This window comes from Plasmodium sp. gorilla clade G2, assembly GCF_900097015.1.
Source record: "Plasmodium sp. gorilla clade G2 genome assembly, chromosome: 8".
NCBI lineage: Eukaryota > Apicomplexa > Aconoidasida > Haemosporida > Plasmodiidae > Plasmodium > Plasmodium adleri (nom. inval.).
Window position 1 is genome coordinate 1,009,367 of NC_041700.1, and position 18,134 is coordinate 1,027,500.

General features: G+C 18.1%; 5 protein-coding genes across 5 annotated transcripts; 2 read left to right on the forward strand and 3 right to left on the reverse strand.

Annotated features, from left to right (window-relative positions):
* Nucleotides 1–2,273: 2,273 nt before the first annotated feature.
* Nucleotides 2,274–4,007, reverse strand: PADL01_0825400 (alpha/beta hydrolase, putative; the record flags this gene model as incomplete). The annotated part of the gene is made up of 1 exon (XM_028681607.1): nt 2,274–4,007. The coding sequence occupies one exon, from the start codon at nt 4,005–4,007 to the stop codon at nt 2,274–2,276; it is 1,734 nt and encodes a 577-aa protein (XP_028537968.1).
* A 1,783-nt stretch (nt 4,008–5,790) lies between these two features.
* On the forward strand, nt 5,791–7,158 carry PADL01_0825500 (SPRY domain, putative; the record flags this gene model as incomplete). The annotated part of the gene is made up of 1 exon (XM_028681608.1): nt 5,791–7,158. One exon carries the CDS (start codon nt 5,791–5,793, stop codon nt 7,156–7,158), a length of 1,368 nt encoding a protein of 455 aa, XP_028537969.1.
* A 493-nt stretch (nt 7,159–7,651) lies between these two features.
* PADL01_0825600 (dehydrodolichyl diphosphate synthetase, putative) lies at nt 7,652–9,331 on the reverse strand (the record flags this gene model as incomplete). Its single annotated transcript, XM_028681609.1, has 8 exons — nt 7,652–7,795; nt 7,947–8,049; nt 8,139–8,420; nt 8,513–8,629; nt 8,713–8,855; nt 9,002–9,093; nt 9,176–9,231; nt 9,318–9,331. 8 exons carry the CDS (start codon nt 9,329–9,331, stop codon nt 7,652–7,654), a joined length of 951 nt encoding a protein of 316 aa, XP_028537970.1.
* Nucleotides 9,332–11,716: 2,385 nt separating this feature from the next.
* Nucleotides 11,717–15,673, forward strand: PADL01_0825700 (ubiquitin conjugation factor E4 B, putative; the record flags this gene model as incomplete). The annotated part of the gene is made up of 1 exon (XM_028681610.1): nt 11,717–15,673. One exon carries the CDS (start codon nt 11,717–11,719, stop codon nt 15,671–15,673), a length of 3,957 nt encoding a protein of 1,318 aa, XP_028537971.1.
* A 998-nt stretch (nt 15,674–16,671) lies between these two features.
* PADL01_0825800 (SNARE protein, putative) lies at nt 16,672–17,502 on the reverse strand (the record flags this gene model as incomplete). Its single annotated transcript, XM_028681611.1, has 1 exon — nt 16,672–17,502. The coding sequence occupies one exon, from the start codon at nt 17,500–17,502 to the stop codon at nt 16,672–16,674; it is 831 nt and encodes a 276-aa protein (XP_028537972.1).
* Nucleotides 17,503–18,134: the final 632 nt, after the last annotated feature.

Here is an 18,134-nt window from a genome sequence, read left to right on the forward strand (position 1 = left end):
AAAAATAAATATATTAAATAAAGAATAACATTTCTTATACTATTTTTAAACAATTATATATATATTTCATATATTATATATATATATAATTATATATAAAATATATTCTTTTTTGTTTTTTTAATATATATAAAAATAAAATATTTTCAAATTATAAAATATAAATATTAATATATGAAGGATTGGGGTATATTAATATATATAAATAATAAAAAGATTCTTCTACTTCCTTTAATTGATAAAGTTTATACGTCGTGAGAATTATATGAAAAAAAAAAAAAAAAAAAAATACATCGTTTCATATATATATATATATATATATATATATTTTCTCACATATATAAAAAAATTATGTTTATATATGTTTTATATATAATTATTATCACATACAGATTATATTACTACATACATAAATACATACATAAATATATAATATATATATAATATATATACTTACATAAAAAAATATCACGTACATATATCAAATACTATAAAAATATATGGATATTTATACTTTAATATTTTTTTACGTGCATATAATAATATTATGAAATTAAGAAAAAAAAAAAAAATACTATAAGAAGTAAATATTCTTAAAAATATTGAAGTTCTTATATTTTTTTTTCATTCATTTTAATATAATTAATAGAACAGAATTAAAAATGAAAAGAAAAAATATATTTATATAAAAAAAAAAAAAAAAAAAAAAAAAAAAAAAAACATTTTCCTGTTTCGTAACTGTGTATATTTATATATATATATTTTTTTATTATTTTATTTTTTTTTTTTATAACTTAAGGGTATCATACATGTAGATATTTATTAATATATGTAGAACATATTGAAAACATGATATTAACTATAAAGAAAAAAAAAAAAGAGTGCAGCAATTTTTGTAATAAAATATATGTTGGAAATAAAAAAAATAAAAAAGTACATTCATTTTATAAGATATATTATGTACATATTTATTTATTTATTATAATATAATATATTTTATTTATTTTATTATGGTCATATAAATTTTTATATTAAAAATATGTCCATTTTAAAACATGAACGGGGAAAAAAAAATATTAAATGAAAATATATATATTTTAATTCGTTCATCGCAAGATATACAATAATATAATATATATTATAGTCATATGAATATATAATATATAATATATATATATAAATCATATATATAATATATAATATATTTTTTATAAATTTCTTATCTTTTTTTTCTTTTTTTTATTTATTAACTGATTTAAGTAGAAAATAAAAAATATGTATCTATAGAACTCAAATTTTGTTGTAACATAAAATAAGAAAAAAAAGAAATGAAAAAAAAAAAAAAAAAAAAAGTTTATTCCAATTTTTTTTTTTTTTCAAATAAACAAATATTTCTTTAAAAAAGAAAGATCTAAATATCTTTATGAATATATAAATGTATATATGTCTACTTTTTTTTTTTTTTTTTTTTTTTATCATGTAAAGTGAAAAATAGTTAAATATATGTATACATTTAATATATAAAAACATTGTTATAAAAAAGAAAAAAAAAAGATAGTAATATTATATATATATTCATTAGCACGTCATATATATATATTAGGTCCAATAATATTGTATATATCGGTCTCAATTTTTATTTTATTATTATTATTTTTTTTAATAGTTTATATCTAATTGCACAAAAAAAGTAATAGTAAATATTTAATATATGTATTAAGTATAATTGACATACGTCTATATTCTTATAAAAAATATTATTCATTTGGTAAGTATAATTTTCAATGGTTTTTTTATTCTTCAAAAATTAAAAAGAAAAGAAAACATATATATATTCATTTCTTTAGCTAGTTTGTTGAATGATCCATTATATGTATAAATATATATATATATATATATATAATAAGTATGATAATATAATTTCCTTAAAAAAATTTTTGTGCCTTTATTAGTTTTTTTGGAAAGTTTAAAATTAACGTTCAAAAAAGTATATAAATATATGTATATATATATATATATATATATATGTACTTTGAAAAAATTTGTATGTGATGTGTCATAATAAATGATCATGTGCGAATTTTATTGTATACAAAAAATATTACTGAAAAATAAAATGTTTTCAAAAAAGAAAAGCACTATATTAATAGCTGAAAAATATATAAAAAATATAATATATATTTATATACAAACTTATAATACACATGTATAAGAGTGAAAATTAAATATATATATATATATATATATATATATATATTTATTTATTTATTCATTTATGATATGAATACGTAATTTCCTATGCTGTCAACAGGGAATAAATGGTGGAAATCCTTTAATTCTACATTATTTGGCATGTGAAAAAATGTTAAGGCACACAAATTAATTTCGTGATTTTTTTCCAATAAAACTAAGTGGGAAGCATTTTTAAAAATGATTAAGTGACAATTAATAAAATATGTAGATGCATTTTTGAATACTTGTGGTTTACAAAAATGATCATTTTCTCCACATAAGAATAAAACTTGAATTTTATGAAGTCCTACATCTTTGAAAATTTCATGAGCACTCCACATTTTTAAATTATTTATACATCCTAGTATAGAATGAGAAATATTTTTTTTAACAAATGCTTGCCACATAAATCTATTATACATAAAATCTTCTGTATCATTTTGAGCCTCTCCTTTTTTTTTGAATTTCCTTTTTGAAAAAAAACAAGGTAGCATAAAAAAAGAAGATAAATTAATTAAGCAAGGAAATAATTTTAATATTTTTAAAGGAAAAGGTTTTTTTTCTAAAAGGCCTACTGGAGATATTAAAATAATTTTCTTTACTTGTTTTATATATTTTTTTGCAAAACATATAGCTATAACACATCCCATTGAAAAACCAATTAAATAAAAATCTTTATCTTGTAATTTTAAATGATTTAATAATTCTTCTATTTGATATAAAAAAAAATCAATTCCATAAGTTTTTTTTTTATGATTATATTTAGGACATGCAGATAACCCATGTCCATATAAATCAAAATTAAGAACTTGAAATTTATATTTTATTAAAATATTTTGCATTTCTAAAAAGGTTACATTAGATCCATTCAATCCATGAAATGTTATTACTAATGTATCTGTAATATTACCTTTTATATCATAATTTATTATACCATATTTTCCAAAGAATACTTTTCTATATACAAATGGGCATTTGATATTTTTTTTCTTTAAATACTTTGGTACTTTATATATAATAAAATTCTCTACATCTGAACATTTTTGTTCATCTAAAGGTTTGTCACCATTTATATTTCCTTCTTTTTTAATTGTATTACTTTTATATTTTTCATCAAAATGTTTTTGTGAGGAATTATACATTTTTTCATTTTTTTTTTTATCTTTATATTTTTTTTTTGATTTGTAATTTGAAAGATATTTTGTTTTATCATCACTTTGATAGTAATACTTATTATTGTTTTTCACATGCTCATTAATAATATTATTATTATAATTATTATCTTGTATTATATCAACATCATTCTGATTCTTATTATTTTTACTCTCTTTGATTTTGATTAATATATTTGCATCATCTTTTGAATGTATAATGCTTTTCAGCAGAGATATATATTTTTTATTTGTATTTTTATTTGTATCTATATTTTTTATTTCTTCATTTGTATTTATTTTTTTGTTTGGACATAATATGGAATTTGTATCATTCATAATCGAACTGTAGCAAACATTATTCTCCACTTTATTGTTTATTGTATTTTCCTCTTTTTTTTGTAAGTCTATATATAAGTTAGTATTATTATTGTAAATTATGGAGTTCTCTTTTAAATTATTATTTCTCTTTTGTTTATTTTTTTTGCAGTTCGTAGAATAACTATTGTTTTTATGCATGACAATATTTGTTATATCATTTGTATTTTGTTCTTTTTCCTTACAAGAAGGATATATATGATTATAAAACCCTTCCTCCTTTTTATGATCACTGGAATTACTCATGCTTAAACTTTTTTTTTTTTTTTATATATAACAAAAAAGAAAATGGAAATAATCATAACAGAAAAAAAGAAAAAAAATAAATAAAATTATGATAAAATGTACAAAATTATATATATATATATATATATATATATGTATATATTTTTATTTGATCATTTATATATTACATCCTTTTGTGTATATTATTTTATCTTTGTTATGTTAATTTTAATCTTAGTATGAATTTTTTTTTTTTTTTTTTTCAAATCAATATAAAGTATACCAACATTACAAGTATTGAAGGCCCACATAATTTTAGTACATATTAATATACATATTACTAATTAATATAATGTACTTTTTATATTTATTTTTATGTATTTCCAATGTTTATAGTATAAAATAAAGATTAATTACTTTAAATAAATTAAAAGACAAATACGTGTTGGCAAATAAAAAACGAAATTATGTTAATAGGGTATAAATAAATAAAATAAAAATAACAGAATGGGACAAATAAACAAATGTGTACAAAGTGGGGAAAAATAAAATAAAATAAAATAAAATAAAATAAAAGTAAATGTATATATATATATATATATATATATATATATATATATATGTGTTTATATTATATACTCTTGTATTAATATATATATATATAATTATTTATTTTATATGACCACTCAAATGTTATTATTATTTTATTTATTTAAAGTAATCATTTAATAATCAAAATGTTTTAAAAAAACAGAAAAAAAAATTTTATACATATGCACATATATTAATTATATTCGGACTCTTTTATTTTTAGTACACATATATATTTCCCTATTTTCCTGTATTGAGTTTTTTAATTTTGATCAAATAAAATAAAAGGAGTATTAGAAATATATAATAAGAACAATTCATACGACTAGTTAAAATATAAAAAAGAAAAAAATATAAGAAAAAAAATATACAATAATTAAAGAATCCCATATATTGAATAAATAACATAAACCATATTTTAAAAGACGATATAAAAATTATTCATTCATTATACCTATTACTGCAAATATAAACACAACCAATTCAAAAAAAAAAAAAAGAAAAAAAAAAAAAAAAGATTAAGAAAACAGGAACAAATTAAAATACAATAGGATTGTGGTTTCAATTATATTGAGTATAAATTTAAATGACAGTAGAAATAATTGTTTTTACATATACCCTTCCTAATAAATAAAAATGTACCATTTTATTAATATATATATATGAATATATATATAATAATATGTTACATAAATATATATGCAAAATAACTAAAGAATAACAGAATACTGAAATAAAACAAAAAAAATATTATATTTAAAATAAATAAATATATAAAATATAAAATATAATATTTTTTTATTACCAATATCAATTATGTGAGCTTTAATGCTGTTAATAACTTTTTCCCTTTATCATTTTATTTTTTAATATATATATAATATGTTCATATTTATTTATATTATTATTTTTTTTAATTATTATCCTCAAATCTAATTATCTTTATGTAAATTTTTTTTGTGTAAAGGTTTTTATTTTCATACCTAATAAAATTTTATCTGCTATTATAAATAAATAAATATATATATTATATTTATATTTATGTTAAATTGAATTATAATTATTTTATTTTTATTTTTTAGTATTTATTATATATATATATATATATTTATATGTTTCCCTTTTTTTTTTTTTTTTTCAACTTTATATAGAACTTTTGATATAATGAATAAACAACAATTTAATAATACATATTAAAAAAAAAAAAAAAAAAATGGCCTCAACTGAAAAAAAAATTTCCAAAGAAGACATAAGTAATGAGGAAGGGAATGAAAAAGAGGAAAAGAAATCAAACAATAAGGATTTATTAGAAAATAATTCAGAGAAGTCCTGTTCTGGTATACAGAAAACTATTAGGTTATTGAACTTATTTAGTAATAGTGAAAAGAAAAGGAAAATTGATATTAGTACTGAAGAATGTACTGATAAAATATTAGAAAAACAAAATACTTTAAGTTCAAAAGATAAAGATCAAAATTCTTTTAATTATATGAATAATGAATATATGATTGAAAAAGGAAATGTAAAATTATGTGAGGATCAGAGAGAAGGTACACATACTCGTATGAGTCATTTGGGGAATGAGGGATCTTACAATAAAACTGTTTCTACTTTTGAAAAGAATGAAACTAATGATGAGAAAAAGAATGATATAAAAATGAACGATATAAAAAATGGCGACATAAAAAATAATGATATAAATAATGACGATATAAAAAATGGCGACATAAAAAATAATGATAGAATATCATTATATGGGAAATCAAAGAAAGGAGAAGAAAAAAATAGATATAGTAAAGAAAAAACAAGTATCCATGTACATGCAGAAGTAGAAAAAAAAGATAATATAAAACATTTTTTTGATTACACCAAATATCGAAATAAATGTAATGTAACATTTTCAATGAAATATAAAGATAGTTCTGTAAGTCTAAGTAATGACAAGTTAACTTGTTATGGTGATAAAGGATGGTCAAGTGTGTTTGTAAATAATGGTGCAGACATTGGAAAATGGTATTATGAAATAAAAATTGAAGAACCTGTACAGAATTTCAACTTTTTAGGTTATAAAGATAAAATTATAAAAGTCAATCCATATATAAGAGTTGGTTTTGCTTGTAGATATATGAGATATGATTATCCTATAGGTACAGATAAATATAGTTATTGTGTTAATAGTAAAAATGGAAAAATATTTAATAATTCTATTAGTTATGATTGTATGGAACCTTTTAATGTAGGTGATATTATTGGTTGTTATTTAAATTTAAAAAATAAAAATTCATATAATTTTGATCCAAGATTAGATAAAAAGTTATATGAACATTTACAAAATGGAATATTATGTGATCCAAAAAATCCACCTCTCTTAAAAAAAAATGAAGGTTCAACAATATTTTTTTCTTTAAACGGGCAAATAAAAAAAACATCCTTTATGGATATTTATGAAGGATTTTATCATCCTTCTGTAAGTTTATATATGGGAGCATCAGCTAAAATTAACTTAGGCCCTAATTTTACATATAACCATTTGCAGGATTATGTCCCATGTGTATATATGGAGCCTCCCATCGTATTATAAAAAAAAATATATATATAAATATAAATATATAAATATATATATATATATATATATATATATATATATATATATATTTGTGTATATGAGATCCTTTGGGATTACTAAATAATTAATAATTATAAATCATTTATCTTATTGTAGCACATTATATATACATTTTTTTATTTTTTTTTTTATATATTTCATTTTTTGTTAATTTTATGTTTCTGTATCTTTCAAAATATGTACATATATAATTATATATATATATGTACAGGTGAACTTTTATTTTAACATAAAAAGGTATGATTTTCATTTACAAATATCAAAACTGATGATTTCAAAATATTTACATGTTTTTATATCTTAATTTAAAAAAATAAAAAATTAATTTACAAATACACAAAAAAATAACAAACAAAACAATAACACAAAAAAAAATAAAAAATAAAAACTACATAAATAAATAAATAAATAAATATATATATATATTTATTTATTCATATGTATAACTTTAGTGTGGACAAGGATTGGAGTAAGAAAATATCCACTTTGTTGTTTGAAAAAGGGTATAATGTAATATTATATAAATAAATTGTAAAAAATTAAATATTGGCCAATATTCATTAATAAAATAAATTTCGGTAAATTCTGATATCTAAAAGGGGGAATATATATATATATATATATATATATATAAATTTATGAAAGTTTATATAGGTATATTATTTGTTTGGAATATATATTTTTATATATAATAATGGCATATATATATATATATATATATATATATATATATTTTTATTTACCTGATATAACATAAAATCGGATAGTCTTTGTTCACCTGATGTTCTTATTAAAATATTAGGGGGAGGCAAATCACTTGTAAGTAATTTATTATGATAATTAACACTGCAAGACAAAAAAAAAAAAATAAAATAATAATAAAATAAAATAAATAAAAAACAATAACAAATGATTCTCCTATTATATATACTTACATTTCTAATTGCTCTTCATTGAATTTTACATTTTCCCTGCAAAGACATTTTGTATCAAATTTTAATTCATTTTTATTTTCATGGTCTGTAGTTTTTAGTTCTTCTTGTTTGGGAATATCAAAATAACCTTCTTTAATCGGATCAGTCAAAATATTCGTACCAGAGAAAATATTATTTTCTTTTAATAAATTTTTGTAGGTGTCGCTGTATAAACTTGGATTAAAAGAACAAAGACTCATTTCATTTCTACTTGTATATGAAAAGAATATATTTAATCTTATACTATAAAGAAATAAAAAATTATATAATTATAATAATATATATATATATATATATATATTTATATAATACATATCAATCTTTCCAAATGTTACTTGTTAAAATTTTTAGTTTTTTCTTCTATGTCATAAATAATTTTCCTGTAAGAATCATTGACATAAGATAGGTTTCCAATAATTCTGATCTTTATTTTATTGTCTTTAATAAATTTACTACAATAACAGGATAAAACATAAATGAATATATTTATATATATATATATATTATATAAGGATAATCATCTTTTGTTACTTACAAAAAGAAATCCTCATTAATAAGTACAAGTAAATTTAAATAAAATAAAAAATGAATTTCTTCAGGACTTCTATTATAATTAAGTAGAGAAAATGAAAAGACGGATAAAATTTTTATATTTAACTTAATACATATTTCTATTATCTAAAAAAGAAAAATTAAATTAAATTAAATTAAAGGGTTACTAATTCATTTTACATTTTCTTATATATTATATAAAAGGCATTATTATATTCATATAATAAATATTTCTTTATGTAAAAATATTAAAAACAAAAAAATTAAAATACATGTATTAATGTTTTAGATCCCATAAAATGTCCTAAAGCAGTCTGTAAACCCTTTTCTTTGGCGAATCTTCTATTACCATCCATAATTATGGCTATAAAAGAAATGTGATAAGCATAAATTTTTCATAAATATAAACATCTATTTTTTTTTTTTTTTTTTTTTTTTATCTTTACATATATGTTTAATATTTATTCTATCCCTTAATACATATGTTACCAATCTTTCTATTCTAAAAAAAAAAAAAAAAGGAAAATGAACAAATAATAGTTGATATAATCATATTTTATTTATATATATATTTTTTTTCTTGAATACATATTCAGGGCCATTCTAATGAAGTTAATATTAATGCAGTATATTTCTTATACTAAAAAATGAAACCAAAAAAAAATTATAAAGTCTTAAGTATAATGTTTGAATTATATAAAATAAATAATATATAATACTTAATATATATATATATATATATATATATACATATATTCTGAATTCATAGAAAATTATAAAGAAAAAAAAAAAAAAATAAAAAAAGGAAAATTTGAAATGCTCTCCCCAAGTTACATATGATATAATTCATACATATACAATGTATAAATTAAGAACCAAAAAATATTATATACATAATAACTTATTTATTAATAAATAGTTAGAATATTTAAATTTCTTTTTTTTTTTTTTTTTTTTAATCTTATTCAAAATGTTATTAAGTCATTATATTTATTTAAGAATTTGCACCCATAAATCGGTTAAATTTATATACATATGGTAATTTATTATAATATATTATATATATATATATATATATATATATATATATATATATATGATATAAATTATATACCTATCTTTTTATTACATTTCAATATATACACACATTGTCATTCTCATAAGATTTATTTTTTATCCTCATTTCACAAAAAAAAAAAAGAAAATATTGAAACCAGATGAATATAAAAAGGTATCATTTTTTTAGGAATATATAAATATTAAGTGGTATATCAATTTTTTATTTAATTATTATACATCATTTTTTTTCTTTTTATGGGTATTATTATAAGTATATAAAAAGTTCACCATATGATAAACATGATAGAAATATATAAATTATAATAATAAACATAAATTTATTTTAGAAATCTTTAAAAATTGTCTTAAATATAATCAGAATATGCAAAGTATCAATAATTATATGTATATAATACTTATATTTTATGAACCATTATACAATAAAAAATACAAGAAAAGTATAATTAGGTTTAATATATAAAGGAAGGTGTTTAATAAAAAATATAGTCGCAGGAAGAAAAAAAAAGTCTTATAAAATTATAATATATTATTGTATATATATACATATACATATATATATACATATATATATATATATATATATATGATGTTTTTATTGTGACCTTTATTTATATTTGCATATTTTTTATTTTGGGTGACAAGTACAATAAGTATGCTATAAATTTTTTTATATAATATTATATAAATATGAATAAAAAAAAAAATTTATTAAATTAAACGTACAATCATATTTATGTATACATATATTTTTTTTTTATTAATACGTATGAAAATATTTGTATAATATATATTCCATTTGAGCATATAAAAAAAAAAAAAAAAAAAAAATAAATAATATATATATATATATATATATATATATATATATAAGACTTTCCTATATTTGTTGTAATCCTATAATTATTTTATTTTATTTTTTTTTTTATTCATACGTTTATTAGAATGAGTATAAAACAATAAACACACTGTATTTTATTTATATATATTATATATAAATTATGCATACTTCATATAAATAAAAAAAAAAATATATAATATATATATAATATTTATATTTTCTTATGTATATGTAGAGCGCATTTTTTATTAAAAATCACTGATATTTTCATTTTTCTTTTTTTTTTTAAAAATATCAAATTAGTCATAATTTTTTTAAGAATATTATATAAAAATACATAAATATATAAATATATATTATATGTTATTTATATGTACTAAACTGTATTTAACTGTATATATTATTTTATTTTTATTTATTTATTTATTTATTTTTATTTTTTTTCTTTTTGTATATATAATACATTTAATATATATATAAAATAAAAATATATTTTTTATGAAACATATAAAAATATGCCCGAAGAAAAAAAAATATATGATATATAATAACATATATGTAAATATATATAATATATACATATAATATATATTTAAATTATATATTATTATTATGTATGTATGTATGTATTTTTTAAAATTTTATTATTTATTTTATTTTATTTTATAATTTTCTTTTTTTTGAACAAATTGATTTGTTATTGAATAAAAAGGAATAGTAATATATATATTTATGTATGAAATAAATTAAAAAAAAAAAAAAAAAAAAATGAGAAAATGATGAAAATATATTATATATATGAATAATTTAATAATATATATAATATATATGAGAAATTATTCATATATGCATATTTTTGTTGCCATATTTTTTTATTTAAAAGAAAAAAAAAATATATATATATAAATATATAATATATATTTTATATGTACATATTGTGTATATATTTATGATTATTTATTAAATACGTCTGAAAGTTAGCTGTAATAGTATACTTATATATATATATATATTCATATTTATCATATTTTATTATAATAAGAAATTAAAAAAATATATATATTTAATAATGGTGGACAAAATTAAAGAAGACGCTATTATTCAGAACACTTTTCAAATATGTTTGAAAAAAGAGGAATGTAATAATAATAAATTATATTTAGAATCATATGTGAAAGAATTAAATGAAAACAATGAGGAGTTATATTTTTTGGTTGATAATTTATATTTCATTTTACTTCACAAGATAAGTGATTTACATAGACAGAAGAAAAATTGTTTAAGTTATTTATGTTCATGTGCTTCTCGATTAGTTGATAAAAGTTTATATAAAGGTATAAATATGAATAATAAGGAAAGTGATATAATAATTAATGAGATATCTGATCAAATTGTTAATAGTGTAATTATATATTTAGAAAATTTGGATATATATCCAAATATGAAAATAAGTAAAAATGAAAGAATGGAAGTATTTTATGATTTTTTAAAAAAATCATGTACTTCTCGATTTTTAAAAAAACTATTATCTTTTATAGAAGAAAACGATAAAAGCGAAGAAGATGAAAATAGTAAACAGTTAAATAAATTCTTTAATCCAATAATAGAATTAATATTAAATAATTTGATTAATAGAAGTTTAGTATACCCAAAAAATGATGTTGCTGTTTTGTTCAGTTTCTTGACAGGTTTCAAACCTATAGCTGATTTGATAGCACAAAATAAGTCTATGTTTTTATATATAAATGTGAAAGATCGTATGAAGGATAATATGTATAGTGATATAAAAAAGGAAAGTGATAAAAATTTATTATCAACATGTAAGAGTATGCCTGTAAATACGTCGGATTGTTCAACAAATGATAATAATAGCAGCAATATTAATGATGCTGTTCCACAAGAAGGAAATACAACCACGAGCTCTAATAATAATAATAATATAAATAATAATATAAATAATAATGTAACTAATATTGTTAATAATAACCTTAGTAATAATAGTAGCAGTCGTCGAAGCGTGCCATACACACATTTTCGTAGCACATTTATACAAAATAATTATTCTCATTTCAGTAGAGATAAAGAAATTAGTACTTGTGGCTATAACTTTCAATTGAATAGCTTACTGGGTAGACTAATTTCACCCACAATTATTAATATGCCAAATATAATGAAAAAAGAAGAGATTGCTATGTATAAATATTTCTATAATACTAATACAAATAGTTTAAATAAAATGACCCTAAATACATTAAAAAATACATATACTTTATTAAGAAAAGATACAGATTGGATTTTAGAAAATTGTGTAGAAATAATAAAGAACTTATTAAAAAGTAGTAGTGATAGTAAAAAGGTAATATTATTATGGATAAATTGTATTCTTATTTCTAATGAGAAGAAAACAAAAATAATGTATCATTATTCTACATATCCACAATCTTTAGATACTTCTTATGGATTATTTTTAAAATTATTGGGTGAAAATTCTTATGGATTTTGTCTTAATATGTTCTGGGTTTTATTATGTTTATGTGAACCTATAACTGTAAATAAAATTAACGATTTTGATTTTTTTTTCTTTTTAAGAAATGATCCATTTTCAAAATTTTTATTGAAAAATATTACAAACCAGTCGTCTTTTGAAGATAAATCCAATGTAGAAAAAATTAAGAAAAATGTAGAACGTTCTGAATGTTTTCAAAAAGAACCTAAATTTATCACTTGTATATTTTGGATGACCTTTAAATCATTGAGTGTATTTTTTAAACCTGCAGTAGATGAATTTATTAAAATAGTTCAAGAAACAGGCAATGCAAAAGATAAAGATTTTTATTATATGAATATACATGCATGGAAAATTTTTCTATATAATACACGATTTAATCAATTATTGTTTAAATTTTTACATTTATGTATGAATTACTTTCTTCATGTTGCATATCTATATGATATGAATGGAAATATTAATAATTCTATGAAAACTTGCTTGAGTGAACATAATAATAATTTGGTTCATTTGGTTTTAAAGTGTTGTCCTCCTCCTAACGAGAAATATTATAATAATTCAAAAGAAGGTACTACAGAAGGTAGTAATAATATGGTTTCCAGCATGAGAGAAAATGAAAAAGTAGAGAGGAATGAACACAGTGAAGATAACAAAAGAATTGAAAATAATGATAGGGTTGTTGAAAATAACCAATTGAATGAATCAACAAGAAATGGTTCCATAAATGAAGACCTTAATAGAGTAGAAACAGAAGGAATGGATATATCTAATGAAACAAATCGCACAGCATCATTAGGTATAAATAATAATGTAGAGAATACACCAGTGATGATAAGACCTTTGGATGGATCAGATGATCATTTATATGCATCTCCACACTTTTCTATAATACCTACCTTTTTTTTAAGTGATATATTTGAAATATTATATTTATTATACGAATTAGATTTATTTAAAGGTCCAAATAATGAAACTTTAATGAATTATTTAGATATAGATTTATTTTTAGCCTTTTCTATTTTTACAATGTTAAGTGAAAATCATATTAAGAGTATTCATTTAAGATGTGAATCGGCTCCTAAAACATTTTCATTTTTATATAAATTAGATAATTTAAAAAAGGTAATTGAAGAATCAGATTTGACTAAAAAATATATTATAAAATCCTTAACAAATGTATTTATAGCTTCTCAAAAAGGAGAATATACAGAAAGAATGCAAACACGTGTACGCATAGTAGAGAACTTTAATAGTTTCTTTTTAAATAAAACATATGTAAATCAGTTTACACAATTAGTTATAAATAATAATAATTTATTTGTCCACTTGATTCATTTATTATTAAACGATGTGAGTTTTCTAGTTGAAGAAGTGGTCTCTTACTTATCTGAAATAAAAAGAAGAGAAGAAAATAATAAGAAGAAAAAAGACTCGCAACAAGAAAATGAGCAAGAGGCAAATTCAAATTCTTATTTAAATGCAACTACCAGAAATAGTAGAACATCAAATGGAAATAACAATTCGATTTCTAGTATGAATTATTCACCTTTAAATAATAATAACAATAACAACAACAATAACAACAACTATATTAATAATAACAATAATAATAACAATAATAACAATTTTAATGACTCCTCATTTAATAGTGATAATAATAGTGATGATGGAGATGAAGACGGAATTGATAATGATTTATCAAATGAAAGTATGAGAAACTTAGCAGCGAAAACAAAAATGATTATAACATATTGCTATAAATCATGCATATTTTTAAATTTATTATGTAAAAATTATCCAAATAATATACTTACATCTAATACCATACTTTCACAAATTGTTACATGCTTAAACTGTTATTTTGATTATTTAGTTGGTCCTAAATGTTTAAATATCAAAGTTAAAAATATGGAACAATATAATTTTAGACCACAACTATGGCTCACCAGTATAGTAGAATCTTATTTATTCTTATTGAATTCTGATAAAGAACATGAAGAGTTATTAATTAGAGAAATAGCAAATGAAGGAAGATATTATAAACCTGAAATTTTTAATAAAGCTTATTATATATGTAAAAGAGAAGGATTATTACACAAAGAAGAATTAAATAAATTTAAAAACTTTTGTCAAGAAATTGTAGATATGAAAGATGAAGTAGAATTATTTAATGATGTTGATGATATACCTGATAATTTCTTAGATCCAATTCTACAAGATATTATGTTAGATCCCGTCCTTTTACCTACCTCTGGTATTATTATTGACAGAAAGAATATTGAAAGACATTTAATGAGTGAACCTAATGATCCATTTAATAGAGCCCCACTTTCAAAAGAACAGCTAGTACCCATGCCACAATTAAAGGAAGAAATACAAAATTACATAAATAAATTAAGACAAGAAAAAAAAAAAAAAAAAAAAAAAATAGATAATATAGACTTTGATGTTGACAATGAACCATTCCCTAATTTTGAGAACGACAAAAGTGCAGAAGTGGAAAAAAATGAAACATGAAACATTAAACAAATAAAAATATAGGTATAATAAATATATATATATATATATATATATATATATACATATAAATATAAGTATTTTTTTTTTTTTTATTATCATTATAATTTTTTTTTTTTCTTTCTTTTTTTTAATGTGTATATACACGTGTGCCTCCTTATATAAAAGGAATTTTTTTTTTTTTTTTTTATAATAATCCATCAACAGTATATATTAACATTTAATATAAATATGCTATTATGTAATATCTCAAAATAGACATATATAATATATATATATATTATATATGTGGATCACCCTTTTATTTAACAAATTTTATATTTTGATTGCGTCATTTATAAATATACACATGTGAATCATAATTATCTTTTATTTAAATTTTTATAAGAATATTTACTTCTATAGAGATATGGTATATGTTCATATAATACTTATGGCTATATATAGTTTAACTAAATGTAACATATTTTATAGACAAATTAATTATGTTATATTTATAAGTCAAAAAAAATATATATTTTGTTATAATTCATAAAAATAAAATATATATATATATATAATTGATACATGGGTAATCCTATATTTATATTTAATTAAAAGTTAAAATTTCAAAAAAATAAATGTATACATATATATATATATATAATGAATTAGATAAATAAGGATGATAATATAAACAAAAAGGGGAAAAAAAAAATATATATATATATATAATATAATGTGACAAAACAAATAGTATAAAAAAAAAAAAAAAAAAATTCTGGGTATAAAAAATTTTTTAGAAAAATATAATTTAAAATTTAATTCATAAAAAGAAAAAAAAAAAAAAAAAAAAAAATTAAAGGTGTATACACACAAATAGAGGATGACAAAAACAAAGGTATAAATACGGAATTTATATATATATATATATAGAATATTTTAAATAGAAAATATACATATATATATATTATATATATATGTAAATTTTTTTTTGCAGTGTTTAATTTTATGGTACTTTAAATCGATCTGTATACTTTAAATCCTATGACTAAAAAGCAAGCACATAGAAAATAAGTTTTCCAGTATTTAAGAAACATAATTCTTTTTAATTTTTTGGTGTTTTGCACAAAATTAAATGTATTTTTTGACATATCTTCAGTTTTATATTGTAATGCTTTAATATTTCCTCTTGATTTATATAATGTATCAATATGATTATTCATAACTGAATTAATTTTATTTAATTTTTGTTTTACAGCAAAGATTTTTTCATTTTTACAACATTTATTTAAATTTTTTATTGTTGTTTTCATAAAACATTCAATACTATGAACTTTTGATGGGTTTACATGAGTTGATACATAATTTTTATCATAAAATAAATTGGATTTAGCATATATTTCAAGCTTTCTTAAAAATTCGAATGCATAATTTTTAAATGATGCTTTTAAATCTAAACCTATTAAAAATAATGCTAGTTTTTTATCTGTACATATAATAAAATATATTATATGATTATCCCAATTTAATATTTTTTTATTACAATAATTTAATTTCTTTTTTGAAGCAATTAATATTTTTTTTACAATAAAATTTGCTGATTTATCTATATCTCTATTAAAAAGACTATATTTTAATAATATATCTACATCATCTAAAGAACCTATACATACATATTTAAATAAACATGAATCTTCATCATCTATATCATTATTATTACTTTCTTCTTCATCAGTTTCTTCATAATATCTTGAACGTGCCTCACTATTCTCATAATCGCTTTCTTCAATTTCCTCACTGTTTATACTATTTGAATATGCAACATCATCATCTGAAAGAATAAACATTGTTTTGTAATAAAAAAAAAAAAAAATAAAATTAAAAATAAAATTAAATTGAACACGACAAATAAGAATATGTCACATATATATATATATATATATATATATATATATGTTATTATATATGTTCAATATATATATTATATGTGTATGGTAATATTCATATTTGTGTGAGGAAATCTTTTAAATAATTTGAAAAATATTGATATAAAAAATATATATTATAATTATGTTATAAAATTATTTTTTCTTTCATATAATCAACTCATAGAAGTATATATATATAATGTATATATTTTCTTTAAAATAAAATTCGAGAAAAAAAAAAAAAAAAAAATATATATATATATATAAATATATATATAGGGGTGTTAAAATAAATTTTGTTATTTTTAAATTTTAATGTTTTTATTTTTTTTTTTTTTTCATCTATCATATTATATATATTGTATCATTTTTATTAAAATTATGATTTTTTTATAATATATATACAATATATATGGATTATATTATATATATAATATATATATATATATATATATATTGAATTTTTTTTCCCTATTTCCCTTTTTTTTTTTTTTTTTTTTTTTTTTTTTAGTACAGTTAGTAAAAAAAAAAAAAAAAATATATAATTATAT